General features: G+C 45.8%; 4 protein-coding genes across 6 annotated transcripts; 2 read left to right on the forward strand and 2 right to left on the reverse strand.

Moving 5' to 3' along the window:
* Positions 1-37: 37 nt before the first annotated feature.
* lnx2a (ligand of numb-protein X 2a) lies at positions 38-9980 on the reverse strand. Of its 3 annotated transcripts, XR_003672403.1 has the most exons (12): positions 8679-8803; positions 5932-6487; positions 3756-3991; positions 3521-3658; positions 3105-3304; positions 2218-2631; positions 1951-2124; positions 1619-1796; positions 1312-1537; positions 1035-1193; positions 374-695; positions 38-277 (listed from the first exon to the last, which is right to left on the reverse strand). XR_003672403.1 is itself a non-coding variant. In XM_028432647.1 (11 exons), the coding sequence occupies exons 2-11, from the start codon at positions 6333-6335 to the stop codon at positions 560-562; spliced, it is 2265 nt and encodes a 754-aa protein (XP_028288448.1). In that variant the 5' UTR covers positions 6336-6487; positions 9905-9980; the 3' UTR covers positions 38-559. The 3 variants fall into 3 exon arrangements, 2 of the variants coding, with proteins under 2 accessions (XP_028288448.1, XP_028288447.1); XM_028432647.1 differs by lacking the exon at positions 8679-8803 and adding an exon at positions 9905-9980 and having other exon boundaries at positions 38-695; XM_028432646.1 differs by having other exon boundaries at positions 38-695.
* Positions 9981-10201: 221 nt separating this feature from the next.
* On the forward strand, positions 10202-12350 carry si:ch211-140b10.6 (protein POLR1D). Its single transcript, XM_028432650.1, has 3 exons — positions 10202-10348; positions 10837-10911; positions 11359-12350. The coding sequence occupies exons 1-3, from the start codon at positions 10323-10325 to the stop codon at positions 11714-11716; spliced, it is 459 nt and encodes a 152-aa protein (XP_028288451.1). The 5' UTR covers positions 10202-10322; the 3' UTR covers positions 11717-12350.
* Positions 12290-16270, forward strand: pdx1 (pancreatic and duodenal homeobox 1). Its single transcript, XM_028432648.1, has 3 exons — positions 12290-12397; positions 13587-14205; positions 15443-16270. Exons 2-3 carry the CDS (start codon positions 13821-13823, stop codon positions 15847-15849), a joined length of 792 nt encoding a protein of 263 aa, XP_028288449.1. The 5' UTR covers positions 12290-12397; positions 13587-13820; the 3' UTR covers positions 15850-16270.
* On the reverse strand, positions 16266-17046 carry urad (ureidoimidazoline (2-oxo-4-hydroxy-4-carboxy-5-) decarboxylase). The gene is made up of 2 exons (XM_028432649.1): positions 16832-17046; positions 16266-16739 (listed from the first exon to the last, which is right to left on the reverse strand). The coding sequence occupies exons 1-2, from the start codon at positions 17004-17006 to the stop codon at positions 16390-16392; spliced, it is 525 nt and encodes a 174-aa protein (XP_028288450.1). The 5' UTR covers positions 17007-17046; the 3' UTR covers positions 16266-16389.
* Positions 17047-17622: the final 576 nt, after the last annotated feature.

Here is a 17622-nt window from a genome sequence, read left to right on the forward strand (position 1 = left end):
AGACCTAAGGGCAGTGGAGCCCCCAGGGTGCGGCAGGTTTCTAATAAGGCCTGAGGCTTATTCAGCTGGATACAGCGCTGGTGTGGCAAAACATCTTGATTAAAGTGATTAGCGGCTGTTATCCTGGATGACGGAGGACCACAGGCTACTGTTTTAAAAATATTTTTTTCTCTACCTGTAACGATGCATCCACCTGAATACAGCCCTGGATGCTACAACTGCCTGGTGAGGTGAATACAGCACAGATCGCCTGTTAACAGTTGCAGTACCGTTCTCCCTGCAGGAATGAAGACAACATGACCATATGAACACAGCAGTGTGTTTGTGAGCGCAGTCTGTCGAGTGACGTGGCACGGTCTGGATCAGTTCCCACCTGGTCAGGACAGGCTTGGTCCTGCTGGGTCTGCAACAGTTCAGAATGCTTTTGGTCCTGGATTAAGCCCGGTATGGTGCGATGTACAGTAGCGTGTACCAGTTCACTTTGGCCAAGGTTGTTCCCAATATAGAACATTCTGGGTGGACTCAGAGTAGTGCGCAGCTTGCTGATGATAGGGCCCAGCTATACCAGGCTGCCAGGCCAGGAGACCACAGTCAGCGCCACCCGGCTGCGCTGCTCTTTCAACATGGGGACCAACGCTGAGTGGCTCATCCCTGCTGTCGACAAGCCGTTTACTGCCACAATCATGTCACCACACCTTCATTGACACAAAAAAACGAGTCAGACTTACAGTATGGTACCATAAAGAGGACCTGATAGGCTGGTCATATGTGCAACTCTAACAGACAGGAGCATGTCATCCAGACCTCTTTGGCTGCACAGACAAAACTTTGCAAAACCTGTGATATCTTAAGAATGCCTTGATGTGATTTTCTTCAAATTTGGACTCAAGAATGTACTGATTACAAGATTATTTTGATTTTGTTTTGTACTCCTCTCTCACCTATCAAAAACTGGAGATCACATGCTAATTCACCCATTGATCACTCCTAGCATAAAACCCAAATAGTTATGTGAAAACCAGCTAATCACTCACTTGAGCCGGCCGTCGTAGTATGCAGGGGTGCCGAGGACAATGGTCTTGATAAAGAAAGCCTGGTTGCCATGGCTTTCCTCGTATCCTCCAACAATGCTGAATCCCCAGCTACCGGGGTGGCTCCTGCGCAGCACAATCTCATGACTACTGTGCAGGTAGCTGCAAAAAAAAAGAGGAATAGGTGTCACATACTTAAAACATGATACATACAATTACAGTTGCCATGGCAGCAAATCCACAACTCTCATAATTTTCATTTCCTCTCCTGTGTGCTCACCTGGGCAGGCCCAGCCACATGACCCAGGATGGGGACCAGTTGGCATCAAAGTCACTGTCATGTGTGTGAGGCAGCAGCTCATCGTGGTCGTGCTCCTCCACCATGCTGACCTCCAGCACCCGCAGCTGGACTGAGGGTGAGGCGGCACTGGCCTTCAAGGTGCCCACGGCCTCGCTGTGACTCAGGTACGTCAAGTCCTGCCCATTGATACTTAGCAGCACATCACCTGCAGGGAGGCAGCAGGCCGTGGTGAAGTTTCTGATCTCTAGTGGTACCGTTAGTGACATTTCAGAGGGGGGGTGCTCACCTCTTTTGATTCGTCCATCCCTCGACAAGCAGCCGTGTGGTTGGACACTTGTCACAAAGATTGGCAGCTCTCCGCTCTTACTGCCTCGCCCTCCTGCGACAGTCATACCCAGAGACTCGAGGGGTTCCTTCTTCACAGTGATGTGTTTTTCCTTACAGGTCACACACTGGGACAAGTCCTGGAAGGAACAAAGAGGCAACACAAACTCAATACAACAAACAAGTCATGTTTTCAATCACACTTCTTCACTCGCAACAATCTTTCCATGCAAAGATGACAGTGAAAATGCATCCACTTGTATGCTGGTACAAACACATATGTCATGTCCTCACTCTGTGGGTGCTGGTGCGGGACAGGTGTATGGGCACAGGACTCGGAGTAGAGCTGTGGTTAGGCAGGAAGTGATCAAGGCAGTAAAGGTCTCTGGTGGAGCTTGATTTTGGTGGTGGGGGTGGGGTAGGTTTACTGGACCGGCCAATCAGCAGATGGACTCTCTCTCCACTGGCCTAGAGAGGCAAGAATCACAATTTTAGCTACAAAGCTGTCAGGGTCAGTAATAATGAATAAAACCCAGTGATAACAATAACATGTATCAACACCTGTATGATCTGTGCTGCTTGCTCTGGGGTGCCGTGGCGTAGATCCTGGTCATTGACTGCCAACACTCGGTCGTTACTCCGCAGTCTGCCGTCCTTTGCTGCCAGGCCTCCTTCCAAGAGATCCAACACAAACACTCCTGACTCATCCGTTCGTCGTACCAGCTTAATGCCGAGCTGCTCTGTGGAGTCTCGTTTGTGTAGAGTGATTCTGAGCGTGGCGGGGCTGGATGGGGTGCCTTCAGGGGTGGAGCAGGGGGCATGAGGCACAGCTGGGGTGGAGGAGGAAGAGGAGGGAGGTGCCCGCGAGGCACAGCGACGCTCCCTGAGCACAGTAAGCTGCAGGGTGGTGCAGGGGCGTGCCAGGGTGGAGCGAGCAAAACTGTGTGGCACATTACTGATGTCAACATTGTTCACCTGAAGGGAGAGAGCGTGGATTAAACCTGAATTAGCGAATTCATGCAGAGATGCTTGTTTGAATCCTATTAGCAACATTTACATTCATTCAGATTTAGACAAGTGGCAGACTACATGTTAAAAAAATTAAGCCAAAAACATACATTTCAAAATGTCCATGTTGTAGCTCTACAGTGGATTTATTAGAGTTGTTTTGCTAATGAGATGAGATCCATGATTTAACCTTTAAACCAAAAATAATAAGCTAAATGATGCTTAAATAGTGACTCCTTTCAGACACAGGCACTAATGTGATCTGTTGTAAATAGAAGAATAGAATTATTGATTAGAGCAGCTTTACATAGAAACATATAGAGAAATCTGACTAAGGACTCACTAAAGGGATTCCCTGCCTTAATGTCAATCTTAGGGGAAAGTAGGTTTTTTTAATATTCCTGAAAAAAAATAAAAATTAACTTTAATTGATCTCTCACTTGCAGTATCTGATCCCCAGCCAGGAGCCTCCCGTCTCTTGCGATGACGCCATCTCGGTACACTTCCTGAATCACGATGTTGATGAGAGGTGTCTCATTTCCTCCAACGATGCTGATTCCCAGCTCGACGTAAGGGTTCGCCCGGTGGACCTCAATGGCAGTTATCTCTCCTTCAGGAAGCGAGGGCAACTTCACGCAGCCTAATGGACACAGCAATTACATTACACAGCCGCACTTCACAATGTAATGTCCACAGCTTCCTAACCTTTAGTGTAATGCTGCCTGGATATGATTTTCATTTAGTCTACGATTACAGCTATTTCCACTGAGAGTAAGATGAGCTGCATTGTTCCATTATCTCAGAGTATCCAGTCCTTTGAGAAGATGCTCAGTCGAACAAGGGAATAATGTTGTACCCTCCTCAGCAGACAGAGGCGGGGACTCGGGGCAGTCCCAGCCAGAGGAGGTGGAGCTGACGGAGCGCAGGAGGTGGATGCAGGGATTACTGAGGGGCCTCTTCACCCTTGGGACCACACACTCCAACCCTACTACACCTAAAGACAGATGAAGAGAAGGATGCCATTCCTATTATGACCTCTACCTATTATGATCTCAACATGAAGTTTACTGACAATCTTCACTTTGACTCACTATCTTCTTCAGTGCTTTCCTCAAAGGCGGGGTTGTCGAGGCCGGCGTCGTCTGTCCACACAGGTCCGTTGCTGCAGGCGTTATTTGTCCCAGAGGGCGATGAAGGCGTGCGGTCCCTCAGGTCTGTCTGTGGGGAATGGGGTGACCTGGTAGGGCTGGTTACCATCGCTCGCTCGTCCCCGCTCTCACACCGCGGGCCATCCACACTTGTCTGCTGACACCTCGTCCCAGGACACCTTTCACCAAGCAACAGGTGTCAGTTTGTTAGTCCATCTGATGTGTAAAGAAAATCAGGCTCAGCTTCAGTTAATTTGATGTGATGTTCATTTAATCCCATCAGAGTGTTTGTGTTTGTGTTTGCTGCAGAGTCTAAAGGTGCAGACACAAATCAAACAACAGTGAAATGTGAAAACACTCACACATTAGGAACTGGAACCTGACAAAATGACCATAATATTGTTGTATAAACAGCTAAAATGATTGGATAACCAGGTACAAGTCAATTCCAAAATGTTCATCCACTTCAAACAAATCTAGAGAGTGGTGTGTCTCTCCTGCCCTACAAATAGAAACTCTTAACTGAAAAAGTTTTAAAAATACAGACAGACTCAAGGGGATCACTGTGGTCCTAATTGACTCTTACTCTAAGTGGCAGGTACGAGGCGATTGAATGATTTAAATGCTTCCGATCTGAGCTCCTTAAAAAAGACAGGATCCTGCTGGTGACCATTTTGTGCAACATTTAATGTCAAATACAGACAACAACGTCGTTATTTCTATCCTCTATATTACCCCAGCCCACTCTGACCACTGTGGAACACTGTGTGCTACCGCGCTCATCTTTTAATCTAAAGTGTCCAGTGTCCGATCCCTAATCTTCAACATAAACAATGTCGACTGACAATGTCACAGTAACAGCAGACTCTGTTACTATCTTAGACCTAAGTCTGCAGGGCTGGGGAGCGGCGAGTCCACGTGGGGCTGAGGTTTAATCTTTACTAAAGAATGTCACGTTAGCCCTCACGGTGACCTCATTTGATGCATCTTAAACCATCTTTCCTTGTCTTATCAACATAATAATATGACTCGTGCAAGTAACTTGCACACTTTTGATGCTGCAGCCACATTTTTGTTTAGAACAGAGTTTAGTTTCAGCTATGCCAACAACTTTATTTTAGTGAGTGAGTATGAGTCTGATTACTTACTTATGCAACTGTTACACTACATTTAACATTCACAATAACCTTGTAATTACCTTGTAATTGTCTCACTGGACATTAAAATCAACAGAGTTTCCTGTAAACAGCTGACTCAGAAGAGCTTCTAACAGACCGTTAGTGATAGCTTGTTTGAGCTTGTTAAGGAAAATCTCCTCAACTTAAGTAAGGTGTTAGTCGATAAGCCTTCATCACAACACCAATGGATACTCTCTTAGATGTGGACACAATCGTATGAAATTCAATTATAGAAGAAAAAGAAAAAGGAATCTGGGAAACTCCCAGATCTGCTTACAGAACAGGCAGAAAAACATCTTGAAATGCTGCAAAAATGTAACAAGAAGGAATCATTTCTATCTGTGTAACAGCGACAACAACCTCACCTTGCTTATGTATACATCAAACACACACACACACACACACCGCCTTATGTTTCTCATGGTCACAGAGAAAGCAAGAAAGAAAGTAAAACCCAGTGGAGGAAAGCAGCCATTTTGTCACGCTGACCTCACATCATGCTGTGTTGGACTCACCACAGGCCAGGGTTGCCCTTAGCTGTCTCACAGAAGAAGTGGTTGAAAAGGTCTCTGGTGTTGAAGTTGCTCAGCATGGTTGCAAAAAATAAGAACATGAAGCTCCTGGTCAGCTAACCCATGACTATGGTAGGGAACCACTAATCCCCCATCACATGACCTACAGACCAATAATCCCCTCAGGGTCTCACAGCACCTGGTCCAAATGGGCCAAAAGCCAAAGTGTGTGGATGAGGGGAGGGGCCTCTAAGGTCAAGGAGCGCAGTCAGCCCTGTCTGATCTGACCTTTGATTTGTGATTTCTCCACGGGTTTTGCTGAGAAACGGGCCAATCATGAGGGGAGTTCTTATGGTACTTGCCTGGTGAGTTTGTGGCATTGTGCATGCATGGTGTTTGATCTGAGTGTCTCCATATAAGCTTCATTACCTGTGCTTAAGGTGCGCCTCCAGGTCACATCGGGGCATGCTGAGGGAACAGACTGGGGTCAAAGGGCAGGACACGGACAGCTTGTCCAGCAGCTTGTGCACCAGGATGCTGGATCTGCGGCATGCCTGCAGCTGCAGCCGTGTCCTGTCCAGGGGGCAGAAGTCCCTCTCCTGGAGAAAACTACGCAGGCAGCGGGCGCAGAAGGTGTGTCCGCACGGTGTGTCCAGCGGCTGCACCAGTGGCTGCAGGCAGATGTGGCACACCAGGTCATCGTCCACTTCCAGACGGTAGTTATAAAGGTGGTTCTCCCAGTTGCGGTGGATCTGGCCACACTCAGGACACAGAGCCTCCAGAGCCAGCTCCACCGGTCCACCTTGACCAACCTCGCAGCCCGGGCTGCCCATCTCGTCTACCTCGGCGCAAATCAGTTTTGACACAACCGACTCCAGTGGGGCTGCGGGGCTGGGAAGGCGGACACACACTATCCCATAAGCTTCAGAGGCAGAGGAGGGTGCAGAGAGGACAGATGCCCCCCAGTGGATGATGGCACATCACCCTGCAGGTCAGAGGGCAAAGCAAGGGTTAAACAGCTGTTTCTGAAAACCAACAAGTGTCTGATTATGAGCTTGTGCAGTTATTCATGTGGCAAATGCCTTGTGCACGTGTGCCCATGTCTTTGCATGAGATGGGGCACTGTGTGTGTATGAATGTTTGTGTCAGTGAGTGTGCTGAGATTATGTATTGCTGCTGTTGTCCACTAATCTGACAGTATAATCTCTTTTTTGCTCTCGCCTGCTCCAATCTTCCAATTCCACAGAGAGGAATTATCTGGGATTGAGGCAGAGAGAGGACACAGATCAGAGGGAGTGAGATTGGGAAAGCAACAGAAAGGAAAAGCAGTGGTAGAGGAAGGCGAGAGGTTGGGACAGGGCGATGAAGAAAAGACAGAGAAAGCAGAATGGGTGAACGAGATCAATGATATGTAAAAAGCAAAACAAGGGCAAGGAAATGAGGAAGGAGAGAGGCTGCCTGAGGCATTAAAGCACACAAAAGAGAGTAAAACAGAAAAGCCAAGAAAATGGCAGGAGTTTTTTTTAAAGCTCGATATTTTTGGTTCAGGCCACGTACAGTAGATGCACTCATTCTCCTCTACAACAGAAAGAGAACACGCCTAAAGCAAAGTCTTGAAATATAGCACTCCACCGAGCAGAGTGTGTCCCCAGAGCTAACGTGGCGTATGCGCTGATGGTTTCCACAGTGCTTCACATCCAAAGCCATTCAGACCTTCAGCCGCTCTGTGGGCCTGATGCTATCAGCAGACAGCAGAGGGCGTGCCTCCACACTCAGCAGGGCCAGCCAAGCCACAGTGACTACCTGCCTCTGTTCCAGTGAGGGTCTGCTCCTGTCTCCATGACGACCTGGATCCTGTTCTGTTCAGTGGGGCTTGACATTCAGAGTGTAGCCAGAGAAGGATGCAGAGGAGCCACACAACAGATGCACTCCTCTCAGCAGGATCCTCTGCTCCTCCCTGGTACAGCTTGAAAGCTTGTCAGAGGATGATGAGAGTCTCCTTGATTCGTTTTTTTTTTTTGTCTCGTCTCCATGGCTACCCATTTTTTGTGACAACCTGTCTCTCCTGTCTCCTTGGCTACCAGACCGGTAGTTACTTATTTCAGCCTCCTTTAAGTACGTGCTCCTGTCTGTGTGTGACTGGCTGCTTCTGTCTCTATCCTGCAGCTGGACATGAATTAATCATGAGGACACAAGGCTTCTCTGTTTCTATAACAAAGCTGTGACATCACCACATCACACACGCATACACTTGTAGATATGCAAGCATAAGTCTGCACAAACAAACACACACACACGCATGTCAAGTGCGAGAGCTTTTTAGGCAGCCAACCCTGTGAATAGTCTTTATCAATAAGTAAAGTCCTCAGGTTTTCACTGTGGCTGCAGTTTAGAAAAGCACTTAAATCTATTTTAAACTGAGCCGGACTCTGTTCCAACAGATTCCTTTGCACAAGTACTACGAAGACAGGGAAATGCTTGTGAAATGTTTCTCTTTTAACCCCAATGCGAGAGTCCAAGGCCATGCTGATCTTGTCCCTGCATTGCTTCCTGTATTAATATATAACAATCTTGGCCCTGTCTCTCTGCTCATTCTTCATTTTTTAGAAATGACAATCTAATCTTACAGCACGTCATGCTGCTGTTACATGCAGGAATTACATTTTCAAAGAAGATGAAATGATGTTTCGGGCCACAGATTTAAAATCTCAGGTCCTCACGGCTTAGCCTACATTTTCATAAAACCCCATCTCATCGTCCCTTATCTTGAAAAAAAAAAGAGGCTGTGAGCCACTTGCAAGAACAGGCCTGCTGCTGTTCTGCAAGGTCTCTATAGCAAAGGGCTGCTTTCTTCACTGCCAGACATGCAGTGATAACAACAAAAACTGACACTGATTTCATTAAAATTTGCAATCATTTGTTTCACTGTCATGATCCTGATTGTCTTGGCATCGCACCAGCTGCAGTGTCATGATGCATTCGCGGCAAGAAGACGTTTGTTTGCAGGAGCATTTTTTTAAATCATTGCCCCCCATCTGTCTGACTCCATCCCACCCTCCACAAGCCGAGAGAAGCTAGGACAGATGAAGCGACAACGGCAATATCAATGCAAAGCCAGCCACACTCACACTGACACCGTTTGTGCAGGCGCTGAATGGATGCAGATGTGATGTTACCTTTTCCGGCGGCTCCTCCGCGCCGTGCGCTCTGGCCCCAAAAAGGGGGGAACAATTATTAGCTGCGGGCCCTCAATCACGCATTCACCGCAACAGACCGTTCCGCAAACCCGCACGAAAACGCCCCCGTGCCTTTGGCATCGATGGCCACGCCCACCACTGTCCGTCAACGGGGCTGGGCGGGGTCTGCGGTTGTCAATCTACAGCAGAAGTAGAAGTGGCTTTGAAACGCCTGATCTAAAAAAAAATCCCACAAATATTTTATAACTACTTCCTCATTATTATAATATGACATTGGGGATTTTGGTCGATACCGAAAGTTGATGTTAAAAATACCCCAAAATATTATGTTATTTCCTATTTATCAGGGTTTTTTTAAATTTAATTTATTTGAGCCGTTTGAAGGTTTGGGTTGTGAGTTTGAGTAAAAATCACTATCACATCTACAGATTTAAATGTGTGTCAAGTCAATAATAAACAATAATAAGATATAAATATAAATAAAGAGAAAAAACAAGATTAGAGACTTTTACGCTGAGTTTGAGTGGCCTGCTAAAATAGCTTTCATTTCTACATATTATGTGCATTGTTGAAATAACTGTGATATTTAGTGAAAATAAAGATTTTGATATTTAAAATATAAAACCAACCTGATAAACATTACCCAGCACAACCAGTAGGACAGCTTAATATTTGCCTATATTGAATTAAAGCTGCAAGCAGCATTGCGGGCCCAAACACATGTTTACAACAGAAATTTCCGGCTACCAGTAGGTGGCGCTGTGACGGTATCATCCTATTAGCATATATATATGTTCAGACTCGTGTCCATAGCAGTACTGTAAGATTTTGTCCACATTGCATGAAGTATGTTGGTGGTACTGCAGAAAAAACAGTATTTCTTTGTAATGTTGAATTGTCAACTTTGAGGCCACGCCCCCTCCACGCCGTAACACTTTTGAAAGAGTTTTGGAATGCGTTTTTTGTCTTGTCTCCTTTGACGACATCAGTGGACTGTTGACATGGCAACGCACCAAGCTAAATCAAAGAGGCTACTGTGATATTTAGTGAAAATAAAGATTTTGATATTTAAAATATAAAATCAACCTGATAAACATTACCCAACACAAACAGTAGACCAGCTTAACATTAAAATGTGCCTATATTGAATTATTAATAAATAGATTTCTTTTTATATTTTAAATTTTTACAACTAGGTTACTTACAAGTTCTTTGTTGAGATCCACGACTTGAAACTTGAGTGCGAGAGTGGCTTAATACTTTCAGTTTAGTAATTGATAGACACCCGTTTGAAGTTTACCCTTTGCAGGAAAACAAAGAATCTCATTAAGTGCAAAATTTTATTTTATCTAATTTGATTTTATTTATTGTATATATATGTATATACAATATATTTTTCAAGAACGTTTGTGCTGAGATATTGGGGGAAAAAAGTAGAACTTTGTAGTTGGGTGGTTAAAACAATCAGGCATCACTCAGGGCAGCCCCAACCAGAGGGTCCTCCGTTGAAGGACCCCGTGAAGAGAAGAGGTAAACAAGAGATGCGTTGTGTTATTTAATACACAATCATCAATTTTAGTTGAATATCGTTGCACCTAACTGCGTGGAGCTGACCAAGACGTGATGACAGAAGACAACGAACTGGAAAAGTATGTTTTTATCTCGCTATTCATTCTCATTTACCGCACACTCGGCTCGGGCTTGAGCACACCTCTCGGTAGTTTACCTCCTAACACCTAACACCGCCTCGTCGCTCGCTGGGTATTTTTGGGTCCCAGCTGTTGTATTTATTTGGTTGTAAGACGAGTGAGGGTGAGTGGTGGTTGTCAGTAACCCTGCCTTCATACTATTATCTGCCTGCGCCGGGTGGTTAAAGGTCGGCTAAATCAGTGATCTCCTCTGCGGGAACTGTGCTGATTCAGCAGCTGGGGTCAAATCGGGACACTGCCGCTGTCCCTCATTCACTCCTAATGACTCACTATGTCTTATACACTCTGCATCACTTTTTTTGGCTTAATTAAATTATCGCCCATTTGGTTCCCTCTCGAGGGCTTTGCGCCATATTTGTCCTCGGCTTCTCTCCATATCTTCCCCTTCACATGACTCATTTTGTGTTTTTCCTTACTTATCCATCGAGGCGTGCGATCGAGGAGCTCCTCAAGGAAACTGACAGAGCTCGGGTGAGAGCAGAGACCATGGGCCCTGCAGGATGGTGAGCACTGTGTTTGACATGCCATCTGTATCAGCCTGCACACATCTGTCACTTGTTGATGTCTGACTCTCAGCTGTGAAAGACATTTTGTGTTATTTCAGTCTTACTGCGGTTTGTATAGATCTCATGTAAGTGTAAGTGTAAGTTGTTTGTGACAGTTTGTAATTCCCACATAAAGAAAAGTCCCTCAATAACACTAAGACTCCTTAACATATTTGGTACAAACTGTAGGTCTGCATTATAAATGTGGTGTCCACAGTCTGTCAACATCTGGATTTTGAGATCCATATTCTGCATATTTATAAATGCACCGTGTAAGCAGATAGCTGGTTGTGATGTCATTGTTATTAATATCAATATATCGATCAGAGAAGTGCAACATATTCAACCTGCTGTCTTAAACCATCAGATAGTTGAACTAAGTGTGCCTGTCTCCTCCTCTGTCAGGTTGAAGTGCCCTCTGCGGAGTACCAACAAACGTTTCCTCCTCAACACGCTGCGCTCCACCGGCCTGCAGCGGCACCACGGTGAGCCCAGAGCCGGACACTCCACCACAAGAGGGCGCCAAAGGAGCGAATCCCCACACAGACGCTGCGACCGCAGCAGAACACCTCCCAGAGAGAGGCCACATGTAACGAGTAATGAAGGCCACACGGGCCATAAACATCACCATGATCACAGGGGCAACCGCAGAAACAAAGATAAGAAGCTGGATAGTGACAAGGACAGACGTTACAGACATGGAGGCGACAGAGACAGGAGACATGCGGACTCACAGAACAGAGACAAAAGACAGACTTCATGAATGAAACGCTGTACCTTTGTTTGCTCCCCCAGAGAAAGCAGGAAGCACAGAGACTAGAAACTACAACACACACCTCACAGAGCAACAGCAGACAGGCTGTCCTTCTCCTCCTGTCAAAACCAGAGGACTTTAACTCACTGCTGATAAAGACATTTTTCTACAAAAAAAGTTTTATTAACTCAGAATAGGCTTAGCTGAAACATTAAATAGCTCACACAACCATCAGCTAAGATATTAGTTGTTTTTCTGCCTTTTAGCCAAAATGTGAGACCAAAGCTCATATTTATTTTTTTTAATTTTGTGTCCTCTTTTCTCACGTGGTTTGGTTTAGTTGTGTTTCATCAACAGCAAGTGATGTTTGATCTCAATTATAATGTCATTACTATTCTTCTGTCGTTCAGTGGTCATAGTGTTTACATAAGCCGTGCTGCTGTCGCCACTGGGTAAGCACATTTTATCGCGTCAAACATTTTTGACATGTATATATGGGCTATCAGAAACGGTTGTGTTTGTCAAAGGAGACAAAAATGTTGTCCTGACACTCCTACATGTACCTGAGTCCTCGTGGACAAAGGATAATGCCAACAGCAACGTCTCTGTTATAATAACACAGATTAAACCCCTGTAGACATGTTTTTGTTGGGTTCCAGAGCAGCAGATGGACTTTGAAAGTGTTAAAAGGTATTTATTTCTTTCTCCATCCATTTGGCCTGTCTTCCTGTGTTTGAGCTCTTTTTATTGTTCCACAGTGGTTTATACACGGGAGAAGGTTCTTTGAATTACGCATAGGTCCATTACGCAAAAAATCTGCGTCTGGAAAGTTAAAATGCGTTTAATGCTCCTCATGCTTCATAAATCACGTTGTCTGTCTGCACTGTAGTGGAGAATAGCTTCGGTTAACTGTTTCCTTCCTCTTTGAAACGATGATCAAATATAAACACCATTAAGCCATAGTGCAGGCGGCGTTTTGTATAGAATTGGTTTACTTGAACTTTATTGCATCACTGAGTGCCCCATTAAGATACCGTGGAAAGTGCCATAATTGCTTTTGAAGAACCCAGTGCAAATAGTGTATTGATACCCACTATCACGGTAAAAGCCTGGTTGTCCTGCACTGTTTACATGTAAACAAGTTGGCCCTTTTCTTGTAGACATGTGGCATAAAGTATTCCCGGTGAGCTGGCAGAGATTGTGGAGCGTGCACCACGCGCACGGCGGTTAATTGAGTTCAGTTGCTCACTCCATCCTAATTGGTTTGCCACGAGAGCTGATGTTTAATGGGGCGAACGCGCGGCCGCTAAAGGCTAATGGCGAGCAAACATGGCGAGAGTGCAGAGAGCGCGCCAGCTCCCAGCAGCTGTGTGTTTTGTTGTCACCGAGGGCCCTCTTCTTACAGGGTCCGTGGGACCGTGCGTGCCAAGCGGTGTTAAATGATGCATTTACAAAAGTGTAATGGGAACATTTTAAATGTCAGAAAAGAGCAGACAGGTGAAAAGGGGGCCGTGGAAATAGGCTGTGGTGTTTGAGCTTTTCACCGAGTTTCCAAGACAACTGTCTCCATCCAGGCCTCTTATCTCGCTGGTCAACCAATGTTTGCGCCCATACATATCGATTTATCAGCCAGTGTGCAGACAAGAGATATATCCATATAAATTGTAGATGGCTGCATTGTTTGAGGACAATCCAATATGTCCTATGAGAGAAAGGTGTTCCCGCCGTGCGCTCTAGACTAACCTCTTTATGTGGAGGCAGGGCTTTGCAGATTCACCTGTGTTGCACACACTGGTGATGCCAGGTAAACGTTGTGGTGTTTACAGAGTGGCATTGATTTACCCCCAGTTCTGTTCAATTTACTGAAAAAATCCCACAGGCAGCAGATTATCCTGGAACCTGTGGGCTGTGGGTCTGCCGTGTAGAGCAAACAGTGAAACCAATGGCTCGGGCGCTGCCGCGTCACATGGTGACAGGAGTGACACACCTGTGAGGAACCGTGAGGGCCTCGCAGTTGCGCCAGAGACAGCTGAACGTCCACGCTGAGGCAGGGCGCAGGTAGTACGGTACATGTGCGCGCAGACGGCCCCGCAGCCACGGGTCATCGCCAGCCATGAATCGGGAAGATCATTATTATCATCATCCCGCTCAGGTGTTCAAAGACTCCTGCGCTTACCAGAGATCACAGGTTGATGACTACAACCACAGCCCGCCGCCCTGCCTCTACATGAGCAGACAGGTCCACACCGTCTACACACCGCCATCCATGGGAGCCTTGGAGCAGAACAGCCTCTCTGACATTGGCCCTGCTTACAGCCTACACAGCATGCGTGAGGATCCGGGTGTGCCCCAGCTGCACCACTCACAGGGGCTCCAGCAGCAGACCATCCAACCTCCAGGGTACGGTGACGCGGGGGAACAGAGCAGATATCACCTCCCGTTCCCCTGGATGAAAACCACCAAATCACACTCACACGCCTGGAAGGGACAGTGGGCAGGTAAACCCTGAGTTCTGTTAATTACTGTCATACTTTAAAGAATGTGGAAGCAGCTTTTTCCTTCAAATTAAAATTCATGTGAACAATTTTGTCACAACATTCTCTGTAGTCAAAGCAGTTTGGGGCCCATAATGACGTAACAATATGACCCTGGGTGTTTCAGTTTACCTTGTCAGTCAATCTGTGAAAGGGCCGGAAGGTTTGTACGTGTCTTTATCAGCGCTTATTGTCAAGAAAAAATGCGTTTTTGTCCGAGCAAAACATTTCACAAATCCGCCTTTATCTAAAGTTATCAGGGGCCGTAAACAGCCAAGCCTCTGCGTTTCTGATTTATGTGCTCTGCTAACACGGAAGAATGACTTATAAATATAGCTTTAAATAAACTGTATAATGTGAAGTTTGCAACTTACTGTTTAGTTTAGTTTCTAACAGCTTAGAGCGTTTTAGAATTCATTTTAATAAATAAAACTCTATAATGAGCGTACGCGTAAGCCTACGACCAAAATACGTCACGGAAAAAGTCCTACAAAAACAAAGTCATAAAGTTTTCAACCTTTTCTTGTATCAGACAAAAACATTTATATTACTTTGATAGCTTTTACTACTGCCGTCTCAATTTCGGCGAGGCTCGACGCTCAGCCTTTGTGTTAAAACTGAGGTAAATATACTTTAATATGAACATTATATTAATTGTTCATTGTTAATATAGTGAGGATGTCGAATAGACATTGCTACACATTTTTCAAAATTATGTTTTATTATATGTTAAATTTGTTTCAATAAATTTCTCAAAATACATATTTGAATACTTTTATATAACATCTAAAATGTAGCATGAGCTGCACAAGAAAAAGAGAGTGTGTGGATTTTCTTTCTTTTTATTTCCTCTACATGAAAAGTTCTGATTGTTTCTCCAGATCACAATAATTTAACAACGCTCAGTTTTTTATATTCTTGCTGCTTTTATTTCTTTGTCCGCAGGAACACAATAAACAAAATGTTAAACTAATATGTAAAATAAATCACCCCCGAATCTGAGTTAACAACAGTTTCAGTGGAGTTTTTAGCTGATTTCTTGTAATAAGACAAAAAGTGTTTTTATTTTTTAGATGTGTTTTCCGCAGTCATTTTGTAACTTTAGGATTAATTACAGATTTTTAGTCCAAACAAAGCTGATAACGTTCAAATAACTTTGATAAAGACGTCTGTGCGGACACTGGCTCTCTGTGTGTTTTAGGGCCCTTCATGGTGGCCGAGACCGAGGAAAACAAGCGCACGAGGACTGCCTACACGCGCGCCCAGCTGCTGGAGCTCGAGAAGGAGTTCCTGTTCAACCGGTACATCTCGAGGCCGCGCCGCGTGGAGCTCGCGCTGACCCTGAGCCTCACCGAGCGCCACATCAAGATCTGGTTCCAGAATCGGCGCATGAAGTGGAAGAAGGAGGAGGACCGGAAGAGGGCGAGGGGGACCGACCCGGACCAAGACTCATCCATCACCTCTGGAGACCAAGGGGAGGCCGCGGGACCAGGAGGAGTAGGAGGAGGGGTGACCTCCACGAACGGACCTCACACCGCCACCACACCCCCGGTTTCCCCTCTGCAAGGTCACACACTCTGCGCATCTGGAGCCAGAGAGCCTGCGTAGACCAGCGGGAGGGACGCAGGACTCAGATTACAGAGAAGAGTTGATGGAAACGGTTCAAACTTTCAATTTAAGGCTGAGAATGATGTGAGGTGACATTTATATGAATATAAATGTTTGGACTGCTTTCTCGTGGACCACCAGCCTTATTACAAACCCCCTCACTGGATGTGGAAGACTTTTCTTCTACATGTTTTGAGACACTGTGGACACCAGATGGCACGCGGAGACAACACAACCACACATGCACGTCTGTGCATGTTTCCTTTTTTAGAGGAATTCACTGACACCAGATGTTTTATTGTCTAATCCTGTTTTTTCCATCTCAGATGAGTGAGTGTAGACAATAATGAATTATTAATAATGTGCGTAAAGTGTCCTGCTTTCCATAGATCAGTGTCCATCTGTAAATACACAGCTTTGTGAATCAGTGATGCACATGTTTTATTAAGCGTTCATTACAGTTTGATGGATCAATAGCAGCTTTCACATATTTGGAATAAAAACATGTATCACAGTGGAAGTCTCTCAAACAGCGTGTGTTCATAGTTTGTTGGACGCGTCAGTGAGCACGAGACTTTGGAGACGCAAGCGACATATCTTCTTCACTTCCTCAATCCCGCGCGCCCTCTCCGCGTCGCGCTGGTTGCTGCAGCGCTCGGACAGCTGCCGTAGAATGTCCGCCTTGTCGCTCATGCGGGCGCAGATGACAAACGGGAACTCGAAGCGCTCCTTGTACTCCTTGTTGAGCTGGGCCATGCGCGCCGCTTCCACCGAGTTCAGCGCATCCATTCCGGCTCGTCCTTGCTCCTCGCGCGACTCTCGTGTCAAGGTGCCACTCTGGAGGTCTCTCCCGGCGAGGTCCGGGTGACACCTGAGGATCCCCTCTTTACCTGAGCACACAGGTGACTGATTATTGATCTCAGCGCGTAAAACCGGCAGTTAAACAGAAATAAAAGACAAAAACCACGAGACGGTGAATAACCTGATTCTGGGAGATCATCGATGAACTCACTGATGGCAGCCTCCAAAGCTTTCAGACCCACAAAGGGACGCCTGGACCACACAGCGGCTGTTATAATTGGACATTTTTCTACCACATTGCCGAATAGATTCACAAAATCCTCATAACTAAGCGCGTTTACGGCGGAGATGTCCATGTTTAGTGGTTAGTTAGTTCACTGACAACTTGTCAGGGGCGGAGCTAGAGGTGTGACCGGGGTAGCACAGGCCACCTCTGGAACATGATTGGACACCTCAGGGGCCACCCCAGGTTATTGCCAGGTCGCCTAGGAAGATGAGCAATGAGAGAGGATGATGGAGCGAGGAGAGAGGGGTAGATCGCAGTCCAGCCTTAGGTGCTCCAAAGATCTTGTATAACGCACATGCCCCACCCGATAGCTGGAGTCACAGCAGATCTTTAAACAACAAGCAGATTTTTGGGTGAAGTCACTAAACCGGACAGAGTGCAAATGTCAAGCTGCAGCTGAATGCTGCAGGCTGAGACACAGAGGACTCTGCTGCAGGCCTGATGGGAGTTCAGACTCTGGCTAAGGATGAAGAGTGAATGTGTTGCGCTGTGTTTTTATAATGTCCTCAGTCATGATGTGGCTGCACCGGCTGATTAGTTTTAGATGAATTAACCTGTTAGCTACTGTCTGCTAACATAAGTCCAGCAAAATTTTCCAGCTAGGGATGAATAAATGATTTCTATATTATTTATTCTGATTAACTTTAAATTAAAATACTAATACTTTGTTTTTGACAGAATAAACC

This window comes from Parambassis ranga, chromosome 20 (genome assembly GCF_900634625.1).
Source record: "Parambassis ranga chromosome 20, fParRan2.1, whole genome shotgun sequence".
In the NCBI taxonomy this organism is placed as follows: domain Eukaryota; kingdom Metazoa; phylum Chordata; class Actinopteri; family Ambassidae; genus Parambassis; species Parambassis ranga.

Bases quoted from the DNA above. Each gene is read 5' to 3' on its own strand.
- pdx1 (XM_028432648.1), top strand. From the start codon at position 13,821: ATGAATCGGGAAGATCATTATTATCATCATCCCGCTCAGGTGTTCAAA. The intron at 14,206-15,442 runs GTAAACCCTGAG...TGTGTGTTTTAG, and splicing joins CTGGAAGGGACAGTGGGCAG to GGCCCTTCATGGTGGCCGAG.
- si:ch211-140b10.6 (XM_028432650.1), top strand. From the start codon at position 10,323: ATGACAGAAGACAACGAACTGGAAAA. The intron at 10,349-10,836 runs GTATGTTTTTAT...TTATCCATCGAG, and splicing joins GAAGACAACGAACTGGAAAA to GCGTGCGATCGAGGAGCTCC. The intron at 10,912-11,358 runs GTGAGCACTGTG...CTCCTCTGTCAG, and splicing joins ACCATGGGCCCTGCAGGATG to GTTGAAGTGCCCTCTGCGGA.
- urad (XM_028432649.1), bottom strand. From the start codon at position 17,006: ATGGACATCTCCGCCGTAAACGCGCTTAGTTATGAGGATTTTGTGAAT. The intron at 16,740-16,831 runs GTTATTCACCGT...CTGTGTGCTCAG, and splicing joins CGATGATCTCCCAGAATCAG to GTAAAGAGGGGATCCTCAGG.
- lnx2a (XM_028432647.1), bottom strand. From the start codon at position 6,335: ATGGGCAGCCCGGGCTGCGAGGTTGGTCAAGGTGGACCGGTGGAGCTG. The intron at 3,305-3,520 runs GTACAACATTAT...TGTGTCCATTAG, and splicing joins GCCTCTGTCTGCTGAGGAGG to GCTGCGTGAAGTTGCCCTCG. The intron at 2,125-2,217 runs GTGTTGATACAT...TTGCCTCTCTAG, and splicing joins AAGCAGCACAGATCATACAG to GCCAGTGGAGAGAGAGTCCA.